The sequence below is a fragment of the Phalacrocorax carbo genome, chromosome 9 (genome assembly GCF_963921805.1).
Source record: "Phalacrocorax carbo chromosome 9, bPhaCar2.1, whole genome shotgun sequence".
Lineage (NCBI taxonomy): Eukaryota > Metazoa > Chordata > Aves > Suliformes > Phalacrocoracidae > Phalacrocorax > Phalacrocorax carbo.
Window position 1 is genome coordinate 21090520 of NC_087521.1, and position 19880 is coordinate 21110399.

At 41.2% G+C, this 19880-nt stretch overlaps 1 protein-coding gene across 1 annotated transcript in view; it reads right to left on the reverse strand.

Moving 5' to 3' along the window:
* Window positions 1-19880, reverse strand: part of ITPK1 (inositol-tetrakisphosphate 1-kinase) — a 158954-nt gene that overhangs the window by 62114 nt on the left and 76960 nt on the right. Inside the window, exons 4-5 of the mRNA XM_064460612.1 lie at window positions 16983-17108; window positions 3572-3689 (exon numbers count right to left, since the gene is read on the reverse strand). Coding sequence (XP_064316682.1) covers window positions 3572-3689; window positions 16983-17108 — 244 coding nt within the window. The remainder of the gene's footprint in view (window positions 1-3571; window positions 3690-16982; window positions 17109-19880) is intronic.

Sequence of the window (19880 nt, forward strand, 5' to 3'; positions counted from 1 at the left end):
GCAAAGGAATCTGAGCAGTGCTCTACTAACTAGGTAGAGCACTGAGCGATTAGCATGTTTACCTAAGTTTTGGCTTAAAATCCTTCAGTTTAGTTTACTACTTCTAAGATATGTAAGGAATTTTAAAAGCTTTTAATCTTCAAACTAAAAATGTAATGTGAAAAGGTTAGTGCCTAGTCACACCGATTATCTGTTACCATCTTAAGCATAATTTTAAAAGTCAGATATTGAATTCCAAGGCTGTAGGGACCACAGCTTTTTAACACTGCAACAGATAATTCAGCTATTTTTCATGAAGGTTAAAGCTTAAAAAAAGGCTGACACAGCTCCAACCATATAATACCCTGCTAAAAATGAAATTCCTATTAAATACTGCTCCTAATCTTTCACCAAACATTACAGAACCTGATCTAGAGCACTTCTACATCAGAAGCAATTCCTTACAGATAAGTAAACAAAGCAATACAGCTGCTAAGAGAACTTGACTGCTATACCAAAAAATCTATTCAGTGATTTATTTCAAGATAGACCTGGCAGCTATATAGGACATGGAGAATGGAAACTTTATTTTTTCAAGTCTTTTTAAAAATCTCAGGAGTGAAGGTTTCAGGATGACTAGCTCTTTTAGAGCTTGTACTCAAAATAACAGAGAACAGGAAAAAGAGGAAGTCACAGCCCTGGACAGACTATTGCTTCCAAAAAAAGAATCAATTAAAATCAATACTAAATACCTCTTAAAACTTCCCCCCCCCCAAAGAAGAGAGTCCCATTTCCTTCCAAGGAAGATAACTATACTGAAGAAAATAACAATCTCTGCAAGTCACCTCAGCAACTGCTAGTTCCATGCTAGCACAGCAGGTTCAAGGGGAATCCTGGAGCAGGTTGCCCAGAGAGGTCATGCAGTCTCCATCTGTGGAGGTATACAAAACCCAACCTCTTGCCTAGTTACTAGTTCTCCTCCACCTTAGTTCCTTTATTGGCCACAGACTGTGGTAGCAGAGACAAGGAGTCTGCCACAAAGCATCTTTCCAGCCCATTCTCATGAGGCTGGATCAAAGTACTTACCACTCAGACACTTGACTAAATAAACAGCAAGCTATAGGACTTTCAGAAAGCCTAACAATGTCCAGATGCCCAGTTTTATACACTTCAAATATAGATTCCCTTTTTCAGAAAGCATGGAGAAATCACTGTCAAAAGTACAGGCAAGGCATTAACTTGGATATCTGAAAGATAATTACATTTAAAATTAAGCTGTTCATAGAACATGGGGCCCTACTGCTGTATAATGCAGTCACCTCAGCAACATCTGCCATTTTCAAAGGTGCAGGCAACACAGAGGGAGGAGGACTTGGCACTGTACAAACTGGAGTCAACAGAGCATGTACTCATCCTCCCTTTAACCCAACTGGTGCAAATCTTTATTTATGATCTTCAGCTTGCACTTCATTTCAACCCTGTAGATCTTACAAGAACTGTATAACTAAAGACTATACTTCATTTATAGTTACTTTAAAACATAATTCACATAGAGATAATGATCACCTGAATCCAAAACTAGTCTGTAAATGAACACTGAATTTTCTTTTGGAAGACTTTCAAAAGCAGAAAATTTCTCCTTACACACATACTCAACCCTCCAGAGAGTTTATGGCATTCCCTTGGAAGGGATCATCCCCTGCACTGAACTCAACCCATCACATCAATTTTGTATCCTATGATAAACTGGGCTCTCTAGTTACAGCTGAAGACTAGGATAGTATTTTCTTGGTATGACTTCCATTTGGAAATTCCAGAACAAAAATGATGTGGGTTTTAAGATCTCATGCTATTCACAGATGTATTACTTCTTGTTTGAGTTTTCTAAGTGCACATAGCCTTGGGATATGACAGGAGAGCTGCAAAGTAGAAAACACCGTTTAGCAGGTGAAAACAAGGAGGGGGAAAAAAAACCCACCAGACTGTCTAGAGAGATGTAACTTTTTTCTCACTGCAGATCATTATGTGCAGGAATACAGAGGCTGATCTACTTGGGCCAGAACAAGAAGTCAGCCAATTACTCAGCTCTCCTGAGATTTTCCCTGCTAAATACGAAGTTGGTTCAAGGTCTCTGTCATGATATTTCTGATGATGAGACCGAAATAAGATGAGCTGGGGGCACACACACACAGGGACAGGAGAAATATGGTCACCTAACACTGCAGTGGCCAGTAAGAACAGGTTAAGCTTTTCCTTACCTCATTCCTCAACTCTATTAGCAGCTTCTCCTTAAAGTGTCAGTTTTAACTGAATGCAAACCTACTTTTTTCTTTTTCCTCCTTAAACATTTCTTCCTTATTCTCATCAGTTTGACCAGAGGCAGCCAAAATATGCACAATACAAACTACTTGCAAAAAACTGGATGCTCTCCCAAACATATTGTTCTCAAGAGATAACAGTAGTAATACCAACAGCAATTTAAGGAAAGAAGAAAAAATAAAAAACCCAACAACAACCCCTACTGAATGTCTCCACTGCTAGAACAAAATCCCAATCATTTCCTCAGAGCACAGGTTTCCCTCAGCACCTCTCCCACTCACAAACGGCAATAACCACTCCAAAACAAAATCCTTTTAAACTAATTGAACATTTTATCTTAAAGAGATTCCAAAAGACAAGGGAGATTGCTGCAAATTATTAGTCTTATTTTTACACAGACGTTGCCAGTGGGGTCAGGCAGGTCAGATGTAAACAGTATGTCTATAAATCCACAATTATAACAATACAAATTGATGAGCTTCTTATCAGCCCATCAAGATAGTGGTAACACAATCACAGTTACTTCCAAAAGCTACTCTAGATTTAAGCCTAAAAGCCAATAAATGTGTTAAGACTATGACAGTAACAGAAGTAGAAAGGGAATGAAAGACTAATTTAACGCAACAGTTACAATGGTTAAAATTGTAAGATACTAGAATTATTCAGGTTGGAAAGGTATGACTTCTAAATGTGAGAATGCAACTCAGATGATGCCAATTAAAGGCAACAGTCTATGTCAGGTAACTAGCCAACACCAGAAGGGCATTCGTGTTCCTCCTAGCAACTAACTTGTGCAATAGGCTTCCAGTGCTTTCAAAGATCTTAGGCTCTATTTACAATTTAATTTCCTTCAGTCCTCTCCAAAACCAACTTTTCTTCTTCCATAAATCTCCTCCATATTCAGGCCTCAGGATTCTTATGACAAGCTGCTAAGTTTGTACAGTCATTTCAATTTACCAGCACGCACAAAAAGACAATATTTTCCAGAAGATTTCTGGGAGTGCTTACTGTAGTGAATATGCTCCCCATTAAATCTAAATCATATTTTTAACCAGATGCAAACCTCCTTTGTATGCATGGAAAAAGAAGAGCACAGGATTCCAGAGGGCAATCCTGTGACACAGGAATGCTTCAGTTTGTGCTCCCATGGAGAGACAAAACGCAAGGGGCCCAAAACCACTACTTCAAACCTCACATCCAGCCCCCAGAAGCCAGCTGCTTCCTTCTTTAGAGTCACAATAATAGCCTTCAGGGAGAGCAGGTATTGGCCTACCTTGCATGTATGCCTCTATTTGCCGAATTAGCTCATAAGACTTTGATCGGTCCAGAAGTGTACGAATAGCCGGAAGAGGGTCCAGGATAATGGTTTCTGGATGAGCATCAATATACTCCTGCAAAACAAATACACAGCAAAGAAGAAAAAAAAAAAAAAAAAGGCATTAGGTTGGCTGAGGAGTGTGGACAAATAGCGAGATGGGGAAGATAACAGACAACATTAAAACCTCAATGTCCAGCCTCTTTTCAAGGGGAGGCAAATGGACCTTGGCAATGCAGGAAGTCAGATGGCCTAGACACTGACATTTGAAACAAACACAAACATGAAAGCTGTTTTAGATGGCAAATTTCTCCTGTGGACTCACCATCTGCATTGGAACCTGTGCTGCAACCACATCAACTCAGAAGGGAGCCAGTGGCAAAGTGCCACAGCACCAGCTGTGAGCAAGGCTCATAAAAGCAATTAGGAGAAGAAAGACGACACTCTGCTATCTTGGGGTCAGTCTTGCATTGAATTACTGCACGTGAACATCACAACTGTCTGAAGTAAGCTTAGAATTACATCTGGGTTCTTTAATGTTGTTATTATTGCTGTCCTCCAGCTGGGCTGAAGACAGTGTTAAGAGATGGATGATAAGGGATGGATTTTTTTCCTGGCAAAGCTGAAGAGATTGCTGCTTCACTGTGTCTCCACTGAGTTTTGAAAGCATGTATCTTGCTAATTCTCTAAGGTCATACTCTCCTCTCCTGACTACAAGAACAAAGCAAAGTTAACGTTCTCATGGATCTTCATCTTGGGAACTGAATTCACCCTTCTCTGAGGTCACGATTACACTACTGCATCTTGGCCATGAACACAGACATGGCTGCCAGGTATTGCCCTGGCAAACCCAAAAACACTTCCTTCTGTTTCTCAGAACAGAAGCAGAATTCCTTCATATTGCCCCAGCCTGGTCCCATAAAGTCAATGGGACAAACAAGCATCCATCTTACCCTATCCAAAATCAGAAAAACACTTCCAAAGTTAGCATCTGCCTTTGTTTTACCTAACTTCCCAAAGTCATCTTTACGTTTCCACTTATTTCTTTAAATCCATTCAAGCAAATGCATGGTAAATGCTCCTGCAAGTAATGGACTTCCATGAAGTCCTACTTCCTTAAGATGGTTACTTCAGAGAACAAAACATACTCCAAAAGATGCTTAGGAGGTGGCCTCAGGAGATGAATTGTACTGGATACTGAGCTGGAGATAAAAGAATGGCATCGTCTGTTCCCAGCAAGTGATTTTGCTCCAGATATTGACTGGGGAAGCAGACTTCCTCCCCCCGCTCCTCCTAGCGCTGGCCAACTACTGCTTTCTGCTGACTGCATAGTCTGAACTGATGGTTTGCTAATAGGGGATTATTCTTTTGAAGCTAAGAGGATCTGCACTGGGGTTTAATGAACGCACTGCATCACCTACAGCACACATGTAGCTTTCCTTCACAGGGTATGAAGCACCTTTCAGTGGCAATCCATCTGTCTGATGTATTTAATAATGCCCGCAGAACACAAAGAGTGAATTCTCCAAAGATGTGCTCAACCTTCCTGCCACTTGGGAAAAGTAAGGGACAGAGCCTCTCGCACAGCCATCGAGACTGTCAGCCCCAGCTGTTGTCTCACCCTTGTAGTGTAGCCTGGATAAAAAGCCTCTTCAACTCACTGGAGCAGAAGCTGGGTTCAAGTCATTAATACCCAGAACATACAGGGAACAGCCTTCATGGGTGTCCTCCCCCAGTACTTCCAGAGCCTCAAGCAGAGCAGCCAGCTTTCAAATACAGAGTAACTAGTTACCTAATGCATCTTAAACACCTACATGTGTCTATGTGTATGTGCCCTTTTACGCAGCACCAGAAGACACCTTGTGGAGCTAGGATGATTGAGTGAATAGGACATTAGCTTAAACTTGCTGATAATGAAACTGTACTCAAGTATCTCAACATATCTAAAGCATAACAAGACAGCTCTTTTGGCCCCCCTGTGCCTCAGCTTAAAAGACAGGGAACTATCACAGTGTGCATGTTCACGAGCACACCAAGAGGATGAGCACATTACAGACAGCCAATACCCTGGCGGGGTGGTGGATAAGTACGCATGGTAAGCAGACTGAACAAGCCACAGCTCCGAAACATGACTTCTGCAGAGATCTGAGAGCAAACTTCCTGTAGCGTTTCTGATGTGTGTACTTGCTCTTTCACACTGTGGTGACCACCACCCCTCTGCCTCGACCAGTCTCTGGTTCCACCTTGAATTCAAGCTCCCCATACTTCCATCCTGGCCCAGTCCCTACTCTGTACATACTAATCCCTCCCCTCACGCATAGATGCACCCTGGCTTGTGGTCTCCATCCCCTTCACTCCCCTCCAAGGAGGGAACGATTTTTCCCTCTCCTAGCTCCCTGTGCACCTTCCTGAATTTTCCTCATGTTCATAAGGACTATCCTCAGTTCCTTGGGTTAGGTGTGTTCCGCTTGTTATGTTGGCTCATGCTAGTCTAAATATTTCCAGAGGAAGCCTTGCTTTTTTTTATGCTTTCTGTAAAGAAATTCACAGTGCTTTATTTATAATAATAGCTCAAAACCGTATTAAATGATCATCCAAGCAGTAAGCTTGACACAGCATAATGAAGTTTAACAGGAATGAAGGCATGATCCCAAGGCCATTCTACACGAGGCAACGTGTCAACAGAAGTGAGCATCTTAGCAGACTTCCCAGTGACTGATTTCTCATCCTGTTGCCTTAAGGAGCCTCCAAAAAAACTCTGTAAGGCAAACATGAAATAACTGATGAAGATGAAGGAGGCGGGGGCTGTTTTCCAGAAGCCATTTACAATCTGGAGGACTTTAGCAAACTACTCTAATGTCGAGAAGAACTCCATGGAAAGTAAGGCGACAGCCCCTTCACACACACATTAAAGAGCCTGAACATAAGCTTTCTTTATAAAACAAGGACATTTCTCAGCATCAAACCTATTTCAGGTACTATTCTCCAGCTCTTCTCCATTTACAGGCTTAGGTACTTGGACAGCCAGAGGCTGTCAGCAGGGCAGTGAAGATCTGCATCATCTGAGTAAAGGAAAGGACTGTGACCTGAAGTGTCTCCTAAAGCTAGTCTGGGGATGGGCTACAGTTCTATCGTTTTAACTGAATCTAGAAATGGCCTCCCCTTTAAAGCAAAGGAGTCTGTCAATGCAGAACAAGATGAATGTATTTGTATAGGGCATCTCTATTTGAACACAGCTAGTGCTTAACTGCTGAAGCTGTTTAGGGGAGAGGAGGAGTCCTTGTAACTCTGCATCTCTTCTCACAGTATGGTGTGTTGCTTGGATTTCCATCACAAAACATTAACTCTGCATTCAAAAACAGAACCATCAAGCTGCACCAGGATCCTCAATGCCCATGTATCTGCCAACTCTTTCCCAGTCTCCCACACCTCACATCAGTACATCACTACCACATGCAAAAGAAAGAGTTCCAGTATCTATGCACAGAAAACTACTTAAAATAGATAACTGCTGCACACTCAGGCATCACATTTAACTGAATATGTAACCGTGAAGATCACTTAACAGATTGGGAAACTCTTGATGTAGCCTAAGTAGCAGCACTCTTCCCATAGCACAGAATGGCTCCACTATCAGAAATACAGATCTCGATGAATACGAAGGGTTTGTGGCTAAGAATGTTGATAGCGGATGAGCTACTATTGATATGAACTTGAAAATGGACCAGTTGCAGAAGGAAAAGAGAAACGCTGAAGCCAAGAGAGGGTTTTCAGTACAGCACAACCTTTCAACTTTCAGTGTTCAAATCTTCTCTGGTCATTCCAACAAAACAACTCTGCGCTCTCCTTTGATGGATTTACCAAAGACTGGTATCCAAGAGCAGAATCCATCAACCCAGGCAGACTCCAACAATCTGGAGGATATTTAGGCTTCCCAACAGTATTTTGAAAGGGGTCTGTCCTTGGGCTGCAGTTCAGCTTGACCTAGACAACATCTATGTTTTCCTCTTTCTAATCTTTGACATAATAAAAGCAAACAAGAAGAAACAAGGACTTTTAGCAGATCCTCCTTTGTTTGTATTCCAAGCTTGGCATTCAGTCATGCTCTGTACCAGCCCTGTTACTGGCAGAAGGCCAGCAGTGGAACTTGAAATCAGAGAGACCAAATATTTCATGCTCCCTATTAAATACCTCTGGATATAATCCAGAGATTTAAAAAAAACCAAAACCCGACACTTTTCTTGAGAAGCCTGTGTATGGATGAGAACAGAATTTGTCATTTTACCCAAAAAGGTAGCTAATGATTATTTTTTTTTTTAGTATTTTAACAGGAAGTTGATACAGTATCTAATGCAAATATTAGGTCATTAGATATTAAGAAACTCACTGACTCATTGACTTGATTTTATTACTAAGTAATAAAGCTTCTATAATATTTGGTTTAATATTAAACAAAAGTTCCACATTAAAAAATATTAGTAAATGAAACAGTAATAGTGTTTGTGTTTTCACATGTACAGAAACATGAAGATGACCCCTTAAGACAACAGACCAACATTTTCCAAGGAGGAAACAGATATAAAGACACAAGCTTGCCTAAAGAGTTTGCATTAGATTCAGACTTAAAAGTTCCTTTTTGCCGTATTGGGCTGTGATGGTCTCTCTTCACAGACACCTCCTTCCAAAATGAAATGTGTTGGCAAGCTGGATCTTGAACACACACTCAAAGTTGTTTGTCTCTAAATCTAAGAGAGGTTCCTGCAGTGGCTGGGAGGGATGAGGGGGTGGCAAGGGGAAGCAGGGACAGATCTTCGCTGTTACATTTCTATTCACCGTACATCTCAAAGCAACTTCCTGAGTACTCAGCTTCCCTGTTTTGCCTTCAAAAGTCCACCACTGCTTCTATCCTACCAGTTAGCACTTGAGTGACAAATTTTTAGTTTTGCCTGCTTTTGAGGCTCTTCAAAAATGAAAGCCAGAATTATTTTTCAAATGGGAAAATGCAGGTATTGGCCTGTGAATTCAGGTGCAAATAGACTGTTTCAACTTTGTGTCTCACCCTATCCCCACCAATAAGAAAAAAATATTACTAAGATTTTATCGTTTCCTTTGCTTTTTCACTTGCCTTTTCTCAGCAAGGCCTGTGAAAATAAATTTGAAATGTATAAGCATTTTCAGAATACAAAGCTGAAAACCAGGAACAGAATAGGCTAGTATTTAGAAACAAAACAAACACCCCAGCCTTAAAAATCTACTGGCATAATCTCTATGAGTACATACCCAAATCACCTTCTCGCAGCTGAGACTTCTGAAGAAAGCTATCAGTACATCAAGGCCAATGTACTTCTCCCCTTCCAAACAAGAGCAACCCCCTAACCCCTTGCCTTCCAAAATATCTCCCTAATTTTCCTTCCTCCCAGTCCCAAACCATTCTAAGAAAGCTTCTGAATCAAGAATAGAAGAGCCACTCCTGAACAACTAGAGTGGGAGAGCCAACAGCTGAAGGGCTGGGGAGAAAAAACACTTTAAATTTTTATCAGCATGATAGCAGAAGCCTAGGCATAAAACCTGCTCCCAGTCTATCTTTTTAAGAAGGCTAATGCAAAGAGAACATGTTTGGAAAAAGCTCTGAAAGACAAATTAATAACCCTATTGATTTCCCATCACTTGCGATATCATTTTGAATGGAACACGCTAGTATAAAGCTGCAATGAATGAAGCTACTCAAGCCTTTGTACAGCTATGACAGGCAGCTGCTCAGAGATTATTTTGCTCTGATCAGAGCATAACAAATATTCCCCAATGTTTTACACAAGCCAAAACATGATCACTTTTCAAAGTCATAAACGTTGTCTAGAAGGCAGGAACTGGGGTAGTTTGGTTCTCTTTCTTACCAAGAAGACAGGAACTGGAGCACCAGCAAGTGAAAGGGACCCTTGGGGTCTATGCCTCTTCCCACCTGACATCCCTCCAGGTTCCTCTGGTCAAGAAGGAACCACCAAGGACTATAATAATTTTCTGACTAGACAACAAATAAACTATGTTCAATCAGTTCAGCCCAGTGTTACAGTGGGTAGGAAGGGAGACTAATCATTATCTCTACAAATAATCATCATCCCCAAAATGAGGATCTAAGTGTCCTCCGAAGCAAATGGAAAGATTTCTCTACTTTGCACTTTGTGCACTACACTAGGTGCTGCACACAGTCCTCATTTCAGCTTTGGATGAGATCACTAGGCACTCATCATTGGTGTCCAATGCAGTGCGGAACAGTTTGCACCCACCAATACCCTCCTGAGAAACTGCAGTCCAGACCACACCCAACTAGCATGAAGACCTCAGAAAGCTCAGCCCTAAAGGTCTTCTCACTTAAAAAGTCCACTGGAAACTGGCGACTCCTCCTTGCTATTTTCAGTCTCCTGTAATGATTATTTTTTACAAGGCAATTGAGAATGATCATTAAACAGCAAGACAAAAAATGGCACTCTAAGAGGCTTCTGAGTTTATTAGCGCTCTCCACCAGACTGTACAACGGTTCATCACAGACTCCAGAGAGCAGGCACACAGACTGATGTAAATGTGAAGCCAGTATCCTCCTCAGCTCCTGCAGATGAGATGGTCAAGGCCTCTATAATATGGCTCAAAAAAAAAAAAAATTATTCTTACAAAGCTCATAAACGCAGCCTGGCAGATCGTTGTTCCTCCTGTGGTCAAGGATACCTCGCTCCCTGCTTCCTGGAAGACGGTTTTATGGAGCCAGCAGTAAGACTGGTGTCAGGTATCATCTTGCTGTTACATTTATATTCAATAGCAGGAAAATTAGCAGCATGAATTTTGCCCTGTTTGGTCTGGTTAAGACCATCAGAACTTTTTCAGTCAATTTAATGAACATTAAGGGAACCACACTATTTCCACTTGTGTGCAGGTGCCAGAAACCACGGTGTTTATGCAACATCACACACCTAAGTAGCTCTTAGAAAATGTAAAGTGACAACCGTGCAAGTTGCTTATTGATTTCAGTTTTTTTTAAAAAAAAAAAAAAAGGTAAAACAACAACCCTATGCCATGCACTTTATAGAAATGGATTCTTAAAATTTGTTTTTTCTAGGGAATATACTTAATTTCTAATAGTTTTCAAGATATTAAAAATAATACAGGACAGAGGTAGACAGGCAGCAATTTCCTGCCAGTTTCTGCCCTGTATACAAAGTTATGTGAGGGTATACCCTTTAAACACACTTTGGCATGTAATTCAATGCTGATAGACCTCTCCTATGCTCTGCTGGTTCCTGGGTACATGTTTTACTACAAGGAAAGTCTCCTGTGTGCCAGCGATGTGGTAAAACTCAGTCACATGTGCAGAACCAGAAGCCCAAGGCCTTGATTTACTGGGGAGAGGATATCATTCAGAAGCCTGCTCACAGGTGTCCTTGCCCTCTACCTCATTCACTAGAAAAAGATCCTCTCCCAGTTTGGAAGCCACTGAGAGAGGATCTTTTTCTAATGAATGAGTTTTGAAGATACTGAGAGATTATAATTCCATACTCACAGTCAGAAATCTGTGTTGTCCAGTAATGGAAAATTACATTCTAGTTCAACTACATGATTGGGGACAAGTCATCCACTGGGCTACGCTAAACTGCACCCTATCTATAAAGGCAAATCATCAGACATCAGTGTGACTATTGTAAATTGGTCTGTAAATCAGATGTCATCATGGCATAGCTACTACAAATTCATACCAGAGCTCCAAACAGAAACAAACAAAACCCAAGTCCTTATGACAGCCATTCTGAGTTGACCCTAAAAGGCTTCTTATATTAATCTAAAAAGGGAGTTAATATAATTTCCTTTAATTTACAGCTTGCAAAACAAGAACTTAGGGATGTAAACGGGATGGTCTAGATCACATAATGAAATTGTGGAAAAGCATGTGACTGAACCCACTTTCCAGGATCCCCTTCTAATCCTTTAGGCATTATACTGCACTTCTTTGTAGGAAGATGGCATCCTCAAAAAGACTAGGCTAATTAGATAATACAGCATTTACTGTACAACCAAGAACTAATGACTGGGAGAGAAGAAAGAACATCAAGTTCTCCTCTAACGTTCTTGGCTTTTTTATTATTGTCGTTTGCGGTTAAATTTAATATTCCTAAAAATGAAGGCCTTGAAGGCACCAGACAGCTGGATCCAAGCATTTCGCAAGAAAAATTAAGCAAGTTTCGTAGCATAGCCCTGCAACAGCCTTTCTAGAGTATGCCTGGACAAAGCTTGCCCTTATGAACACAGCAATGCTTAACTGGAATTAGGCAGGGTGTTCAAAAAAAGACTAAACCCACCATCAACAGGGATATGAAATGAAGATAAAAATGTAGAGCAATCCTCAAAGCATGAGCAGAATTCACCACCGTCCTCTACACAGAAGATGCTGGTATAAGACAGTGCTCTGTATCCATTGGGTGCTTTTCACCCCATTTATTTCCTTCTTATGCAGTTTGTACTGTTAGTTGAAAAAGTTCAACTGTATTTACCAATCAAGTCAGGAGGCAGGGAACTATTTCTTCTCCATCTGACTTCCTCAGAAACTTATCCTCACTTCCATCTGTCTCTACTACTTAAGCTCTAGAAAAATATACATGGAGCATGCACCACTGCAGAGAGAGGTCTTCTAACGATACACTTGCTTATTGGTTAACAGACCTACTGACCATTACAGGGTGCTGACTTACATGCAGCATATGCCCCAGGTGTGAACAATACATTTGCTTTCTACAATACTTAACGCACAATCCAAATTTCCAGTATTATCAACATTAATGTTTCAATTTCCCATCAGCCTTATGCAAATTAGCTTCATAAGAACCACAGTATTATTTTTGCTTGAATACTGATATTTACAGGAAAATTATGAAGTCCATTATTAAGAAATGAAGACCACTTTATGAAAGGGTGGTGGTCAGCTACGGCACAGAAAGACATAAGCTTTCTACAGCAACAAAACAGCAGCAACAGTAACAGAGAGAAGGCTGATTTTCAACCCTATTATCTAGTCTCTTGATTAGTTATTTCTGTTTAACTCTACTCTACTGTAACCCAAACCTGTTCCAGCCCAACTCGTTTCCTCTTTTGTTCTCTGTTATTCTTAGAAGGCAGCAGAGACAGGTCTGCAAAAATATCCAGTGTCACTGAATGCTTTTGTGTGGTGCTAGTATTTAAATCAATTTATCCCTATGTAAATCCTACAGAAAGACTTTGACATGCTGTATCAAATACCTCTGTCAGCACGCTCCATGACTGCCTAGGATCAATGACTATTCTCACCTCTGCACATCAGTTAGCATGTCACAAGAAGCATATCCCTGGTCCGAATCAACGACTCAATAGCTCACCCATTACTACATCTACTGTATGAGATTAAGGCCATGCTGCCAACAGAAAACTCAGGCACAGGAGACAGGGGAGGTAATGTTAACACAGACAAACTTGGCAGTATGGGACAGAAGAGCTGGGTCAGGAAACAGAGAGCAGTAAGGTTTGTTTGCCCCAAATCTTAAGGGAAGGTTTCTTACTGGTTTCCTTCAGAGACCACTAAAAAGAAAGCGCTGTGATTTCCAAGATTAACAAAGATAGCAAGAGCTGCAGCACAGTCCTAAGAAACAACACAGCACAGATGCTACTCTACAGCTTCATCTAACAGGGGATCACCTTGAATATGGTGACACTTGTGATTTATTATTTCTAATGGGATGGAATGAAGAGGAAAGGCAAGGTTGAATTGTTGAACTTGCACACAAGGCTATACTCAAGTAGATAAAGTAGGATTTTAGGGCAGTGTGAGTTTGGTTGTTTAGCTTTTATTAAGGCTACAATTTAAAACTGTTTGCAACAAGTTGTTCCAGTTTTGACACAGGAGGAGTTAACCAGCCTATGAGATGTGGGAACATTTCAGTAAATTCACTGTAGGACATGGACAATCACATCTTGGCAGCAATTGTGAAACAGAAGCACAATGCACTGCCTCCAAACTCCAAGGGCACAATCTGACAGGTGAGCCATACAGGAATGACAAGGAGGCACATACACTAATAGGTGGCAGTTGCTGACGGGCATATAACCAGAGGGGTCCCAGTGCCACAAAAAACCATGGTACATGGGATGTTAATACAACTATTTCTCAGCTGCTCTGAAATGAGGCAGCTCAGGTGAGATTTGCCAGCACTAGTGAAGGTTATAATATTGTCTGAGTAAGAACACCCCTGTAAATCAAGGGTCTGCAGCCTTTTCTGATGCATCTATCGCTAGAAACTTCCATCAGGAGCATGGATTGAAGACCCCCCCTGGGACTATACCTGGTTTTCTCATTAGTTCGGCTGATGCCTTCACAATAGTCAACAGGCTCCTTCCCACCTGCCCAGCTCCCCCCATATCCCAACCTCCTTATGGCTGAGGGCTCAAGAAGTCCAAGAGCAAACAGCCACTGAAATTTACACTTAAACCAGACAGCCCTTCAGCTTCCGCCCTGAATTCAGGCTTACAGCCTAACATGCTGCAGGAGGGCACTCCTTTAACTGTTGTCAGCTCTTGAGGACCGTGAAGACAGCCCTAAGCATGCAGGTTGCACTTAGTCTGCAGGGTGAAGAAACAGCACCAGGTGAGCAATTGATAGAACTGGAGTACCAGAGAGAGCATGAACAGCATGACCAAAAGCTCCAGGTGGTAAAATCAATGCCATCGTGCATGACAGTAGCAAACAGATTCAATAAGCCTGACAGAAATGTACAATTCCTTCAAGTTTTGCAAAGCTTTTGCCTACGGTCTCCTGTTCCCGCCCCCACTGCCATGTACACTCTGAAAAAAAAAACCATAAAAACTTGAGATCTCTGCAGTAGGCAATTCTGTACTGAAACTGAATTATATCTTACTTTCTGAAAATAATCCAAGCTGCACTATATAAAATACCTTCTTCCTGACAAAAGCTTAGAGAATAGAAACTACATCCCCACACATATTCCTTATTTTTATGCTGTATTAATTGTTTTAGGCAAACTATGATTTCTAAAAGTTTAAATCAATATTTTCACTTCAAATAGTCTGTGAAAAAATATTGCTGTATTTATCTATCATTTGAAAGAAAATAAATCCTGTAGGATCAGTGATATATTTTACCTTACAAAGCTCTGTAGAATTTGGGAATTTTAGGAGAGACTTTGGGTGGGGGGAGTTGGGTTTTTTGTTTGTAGCCGCAGTTTTGATTGGATTTTCATATTTTTCATAAGAGGATGTTTCTGTTGTTATTTTTAGGCCACTGCATCTCTATTGAGGTGATGATATTATCTTCCAAGTGCTATCAAAAAGACCAAACAAAGAGCAAGTCCCTGAATTAAAGAATAAATGGGTATTTATCCATAATTTAATGTGGATAATAGATAATACTGTTTCTCCTTCACAACTCTCAGAATCTATCCCACAAACTCATTAGATAAAAATCATATTTTCACCAAGACTTTCTAACTTAAGTATCTTTACAAACAAAGCTTCAATGTTTAACCTATAAAAAATTATGGATTAAGTTATTTAAACGGTAACAGAGGTACACAGAATTATCTCAAGGTATAACATTATGATTACTTTAAGAAATCTACCAGGGTAAGGGATTTAGCTTTAACAGGTCATTTTATCTCTACCAGTATTCCAGCAGTGCAGCAGCTGTCACACAGACATGAGAACAGCCCATGAAGTTCTCAGCCAAAGCTCAGGCTCTAGCTACCCTGTTTCATACTGAACTTCACCTTGGTGGTTAAATGCAGCTTTAGGAAAATGCATCCTCTGTACTTATTAGTGTTTCCTCCAGATCTCACTTCAATACTTGAGAAAGTATCAGCTGGTGACCTTAAGCTATTAAATACAGTAAGTTGACTAGCTGGAATTCTTATTAAAAATATTTCATATCCATTGAAGAATTCTTGCTGGGGAATAAAAGAAAGATGTTTTAGATACTAATTGCACTGCTACACACCAACTGTTGATCTACAACTGCTTGCACAAGGTCCATGTTCTACCACCATGTTCTCCAGGAGACAAGGGAAGTGCCACAGTATTACACAGGGCTGCTCTCTGTCCCTCATAAAGCCTGGCCCCCAGGAATGCATGCAACAATGTATGGATGGGGAACAAGCAATCTCATGAGTCTTCATCAGCTGTGAGCAACATAACACTTGTGCCCTTTTGCCTCTTTGGTCATCAGTTTTTCCCATTGATAGGATGGGTATATTGTGAAAAGCAAACCAGTTAACATCTGAAACAGGGAAAGACTGTGAGCAGAAAGCCCCTGAAGCCCACCTCTCCATATACTTCTTTGGACATTTACAAGTTTCCAGTGCTGTGGGAAGTGGATGCCTGCACTACTTAGTGATGAACAGTCATCTACTATTCAGAGAACTGGTGCCAGAGGGTCAGACCCACAAGTCAAACCTTTTTGTCTTCTGTGTGTGTTTGAGCAATACACAGGTAGGAGGAAGCAGAAAAGCTTTTTAACTAGAGCAAAGAGAATATTGACTCCATTAAGTAAAACATTTTCTGCATTACTAGTTTTAGAACATTGAACAGAGCAAAGAGAATATCATTTCCCAAGAAAGCAAAGTTGTCAAAATTGCAGAATTTGTCTGAGCAGTTTTTCCACCTGGCGTAAGCATATTCCACAAAATTCTGAAAATATCTTTTTAAATTTTGCTTCTCTTTGAAAGAGAAGACTATACCTTTAATCAAAGATATCCACCAGAAGCAACACCTTTTAAAATGATGAAGGTATGCTTTATCATTTTCATTGGCATTCAAGCTGCTGATACGAATTATTTGAGAAGACAGTTCTCTGTACCTCTATGCCCTGCACATTTCTGACCTTCAGTGTAAACTTAAAATAATTCATAGAACAGGATTCTCAGCACTAGAGGACAGAATCACTCATGGTAACCTTTATGTTACAGAAATTAGCATTCCAGGAACTAGGAAGACACGACAGAACTGGGCCAAATTAATTCGGTGGCTTATGTTGTGGAGAGATGCACGTAAAGGACTCTGCAAACACCTCTTTGCGAACAGCACTCATCTGCTTGGAATGACATCAGGACAACATTTGGTGGGAAACCAGTTCTTACAAACTTCACCAATACAACATAAACCTGCTCGAAGGTGCAAGTCCATTTTAGACTGACAAAACTATTTTTGCTGGGCTATCAGTAGGAGGGCAGCAGTGTGACAGGGAGCTCTTTTCATCAAACCCTAGTAACTGCACAGGTAACATTGAATTTGCTGCACCAAGATAATACTCCTGCTTAAAATGCAGAAAGACTATGAAAGAACCACCTACCTGGAACCTGTGAACCAGTTCCAGTGACTGGCTGTCATTCTGGTCTGCTTCAAGGATGACATCTGTCAGTTTATGTATGATCACATCCAAAGGGCCCTGATCTTCAATGGGTTTGGTGAGGTCAAGCTGAAGAAACCAGAGAGAAACCTTTTATTAATACATGGAGGATCTGAGATTCTTGTCCCTGTCACCGTCCAAGGTGTTGCTGCCACACAGAAGGCATTTACTTTATATGCTGCCCTCATTTTGGCATGTTACTGAAATCCCTGAGAACTTATATTTCACTGAATGTCAGAAAACTTTACTCAGACATTTATTTCTCAGCAGTGTAGATCTAATTCCATGAAAAAGCAGTGAAGTCATTGGCAAGCACCCTTCATCCAAACACCTTCCTGTGCTTCACCTTGAGCCAACATTTCCCTCTTCAGCTCTCTTTGCCGGTACTTACACATACATGCAAAAGGAATGAGCCAACGAAGAGTATCACTACTAATACAAGGAATCCTTCTGTGCCCTTCACCCTTTGGAATTGCAGCACTCAGGACAGTAATACAGATAACACAAAAGCAAGTGACTCAGGATCTTAGCAAATTCATCTGCTGCAGGGACAGCTATACAGTTGGTAAGAAGGAGTACAGCTCCCAGAGCACTTCCATTAGCAAATTCTGGCAGTTAGCTGGATAGGGGACAAAGATTTGGGTGGGGTTGCACAAAGTCTGCTCCACACAGCATGGGAAGACACAGAAGTGGTGGCGATGTGTCAAGGGACTTAGTCACCAGTACCAAGACAGGGTTCAAGGAGCAAGAGGAACCACCTGTACTGGAAAAGGATTGGGTTAGGGATCTCTTGAGGAAATCTTAATATGCAAAGAAGGCTACTGGACCTGATGGGATGCATACAAGGGTACTAACTGAGCCCTCACAATAGCATTGGCCAGTTCTGAGTTACCAGACATAAATCAAAACCGTGGAGATTCCAACCACATCAGGTAAAGAATTCCACCACAAGGACAGTCTGGTTGCAGCATGGAGCCCCACAGAGGCTGTAGGATCTCCATCCTGCAAGGTTTTTGAGACCTGGCTGGACAAAGCCCTAAGCAACTTAGTCTGAATTTAATGGTGCATCTGATTTGATCAAGGTGACGTACTATGGACCCCTAAGATCCCTACCAACGTAGTGATCCTGTGAAGCTACTTTTCAGATTTGAACATTGTACAGCATAAATACCAGAACTGACTCATGTTCTAGCCAACACACCAAGCCGCCCACAGCACAAAAGCTGCCACATCATCAAGCACTGCTCTTCAACCAACCGTGAGATCTACTGCATCAGTGGTGATTTAGCCTTGTAAACTTCAAACTGGGAACATCTTTGAAATGACAGACAGATGTCTGCTCACTAAAGTTAGCATCTGATTTTACAGATACATGCATGCTCCTTTGTGTTGCTGCTACCCCTTTTCTTTAACTCTGGGAGAGAAGGGGGTGGGTGGCACAGGAGGGAGCAGAGGGCTGGGCAGAAAAGGCTGTCAATGCTCTATTTCAATAGATGCCCAGTCTTCACTGTCTCATTATCTTGAATTTTGTCCTAATAAAATTTCCCACCCTCCAAAAATGGCCCTGCTTTGCATTAAGGAGTGCCTTAAAGAAGGTAATGATAAGACAGGATGGCAGGAGCTCAAGCACCAATGAAACTAAACCAGCAGAGATCTAGCAGCCTTATAAAAATTTGCTAGTTGGTAATCTAACTGATCCATTTAGCCGTATTGCTTTGTTTGTGTAGGCACTCTTATCTGGGCAAGGCTTACTTGAGCAGAATAACTGAAGTTACCTATGGCACAAACGCAAACCAAAAGACTGCCAAATCTTCCCAACAGAGATCACCTTTCCTCGCCCATCCCTATATGCTCCCACTAACAGCTACAGGTTGAGGCTCTAGTACTGTCTTTGAAGTACTTAGATTCTAATACAACTGGAAAAATATAATGTGAATCTATCTTCTGAGGAGACTAATAGAGGCACTCTTCTCAGGTGGGCAGCAGACTCTACATGCAAAGATAATGCAATGTTAAAGACAAACGAGACAGACTTGATGGGGATGCTCGGTGATTGGTAAGCTGTGGCTGGGTGAGGCAGTCCACAGAATGTCTGGCTGTCCTGGCACTTATATTTTTTACTCCCACAAGTAGTGCAGCACAAAGGCTAAGGGTGAGAGTTAAGCGTCTGCAAAATTAAGGCAATATGAAGTGAACTGCAGCTTGGCTAAGGACATTGAAGGAGATAATCTAATTCTGCAACCAAGTTCCAGAAAAATCAGTTAATATCCTTAAAAGAAATCTCAGATGACCACACTACTTTTCCTGAGGCTTTTTTCATCTGCTTATCACATCTGGAAGGAAACAGAAAAACAAAGGGTCCATTTAACTAGGTCAGAAAGTTCCCAGTTGCCAAGGTACAAAAATGTGAATTAATCCATTTCAGGACTTCCAGTTTGAAAAACAGTGAGAAGCAAATAAGTATTTGAGATTGGTTGCCCCTCTACATTATTTCTGCACTTACAGCTCAATCTGCACTGAAACATTCAGAAACAAGAAAACAGTCCTTCCCTTCAGCCTTGACCCAGGAATAGAAATAAGCCTTCAAGGCATATCCACGCATTTTCAGCACAGCGTTTTCCAGAAGCATAAGACATCTCGGCAAGGTAACTTCTTCGTAACAGCTGTGCCAGCTAAAAGCAACTGGCATATTTTGAGAATGAAACCAAATGCACCTACTTTGCACATCTGAAAGTTTTAAAAAAGGGTCTCCTGTAATAGCGCTCTGCTTCCCCTTCACCAGGAAAGCAATGCTAGAAATGATAGCACACTAAGGCAGCTCCTCTGGTAGGAAGTTCAATG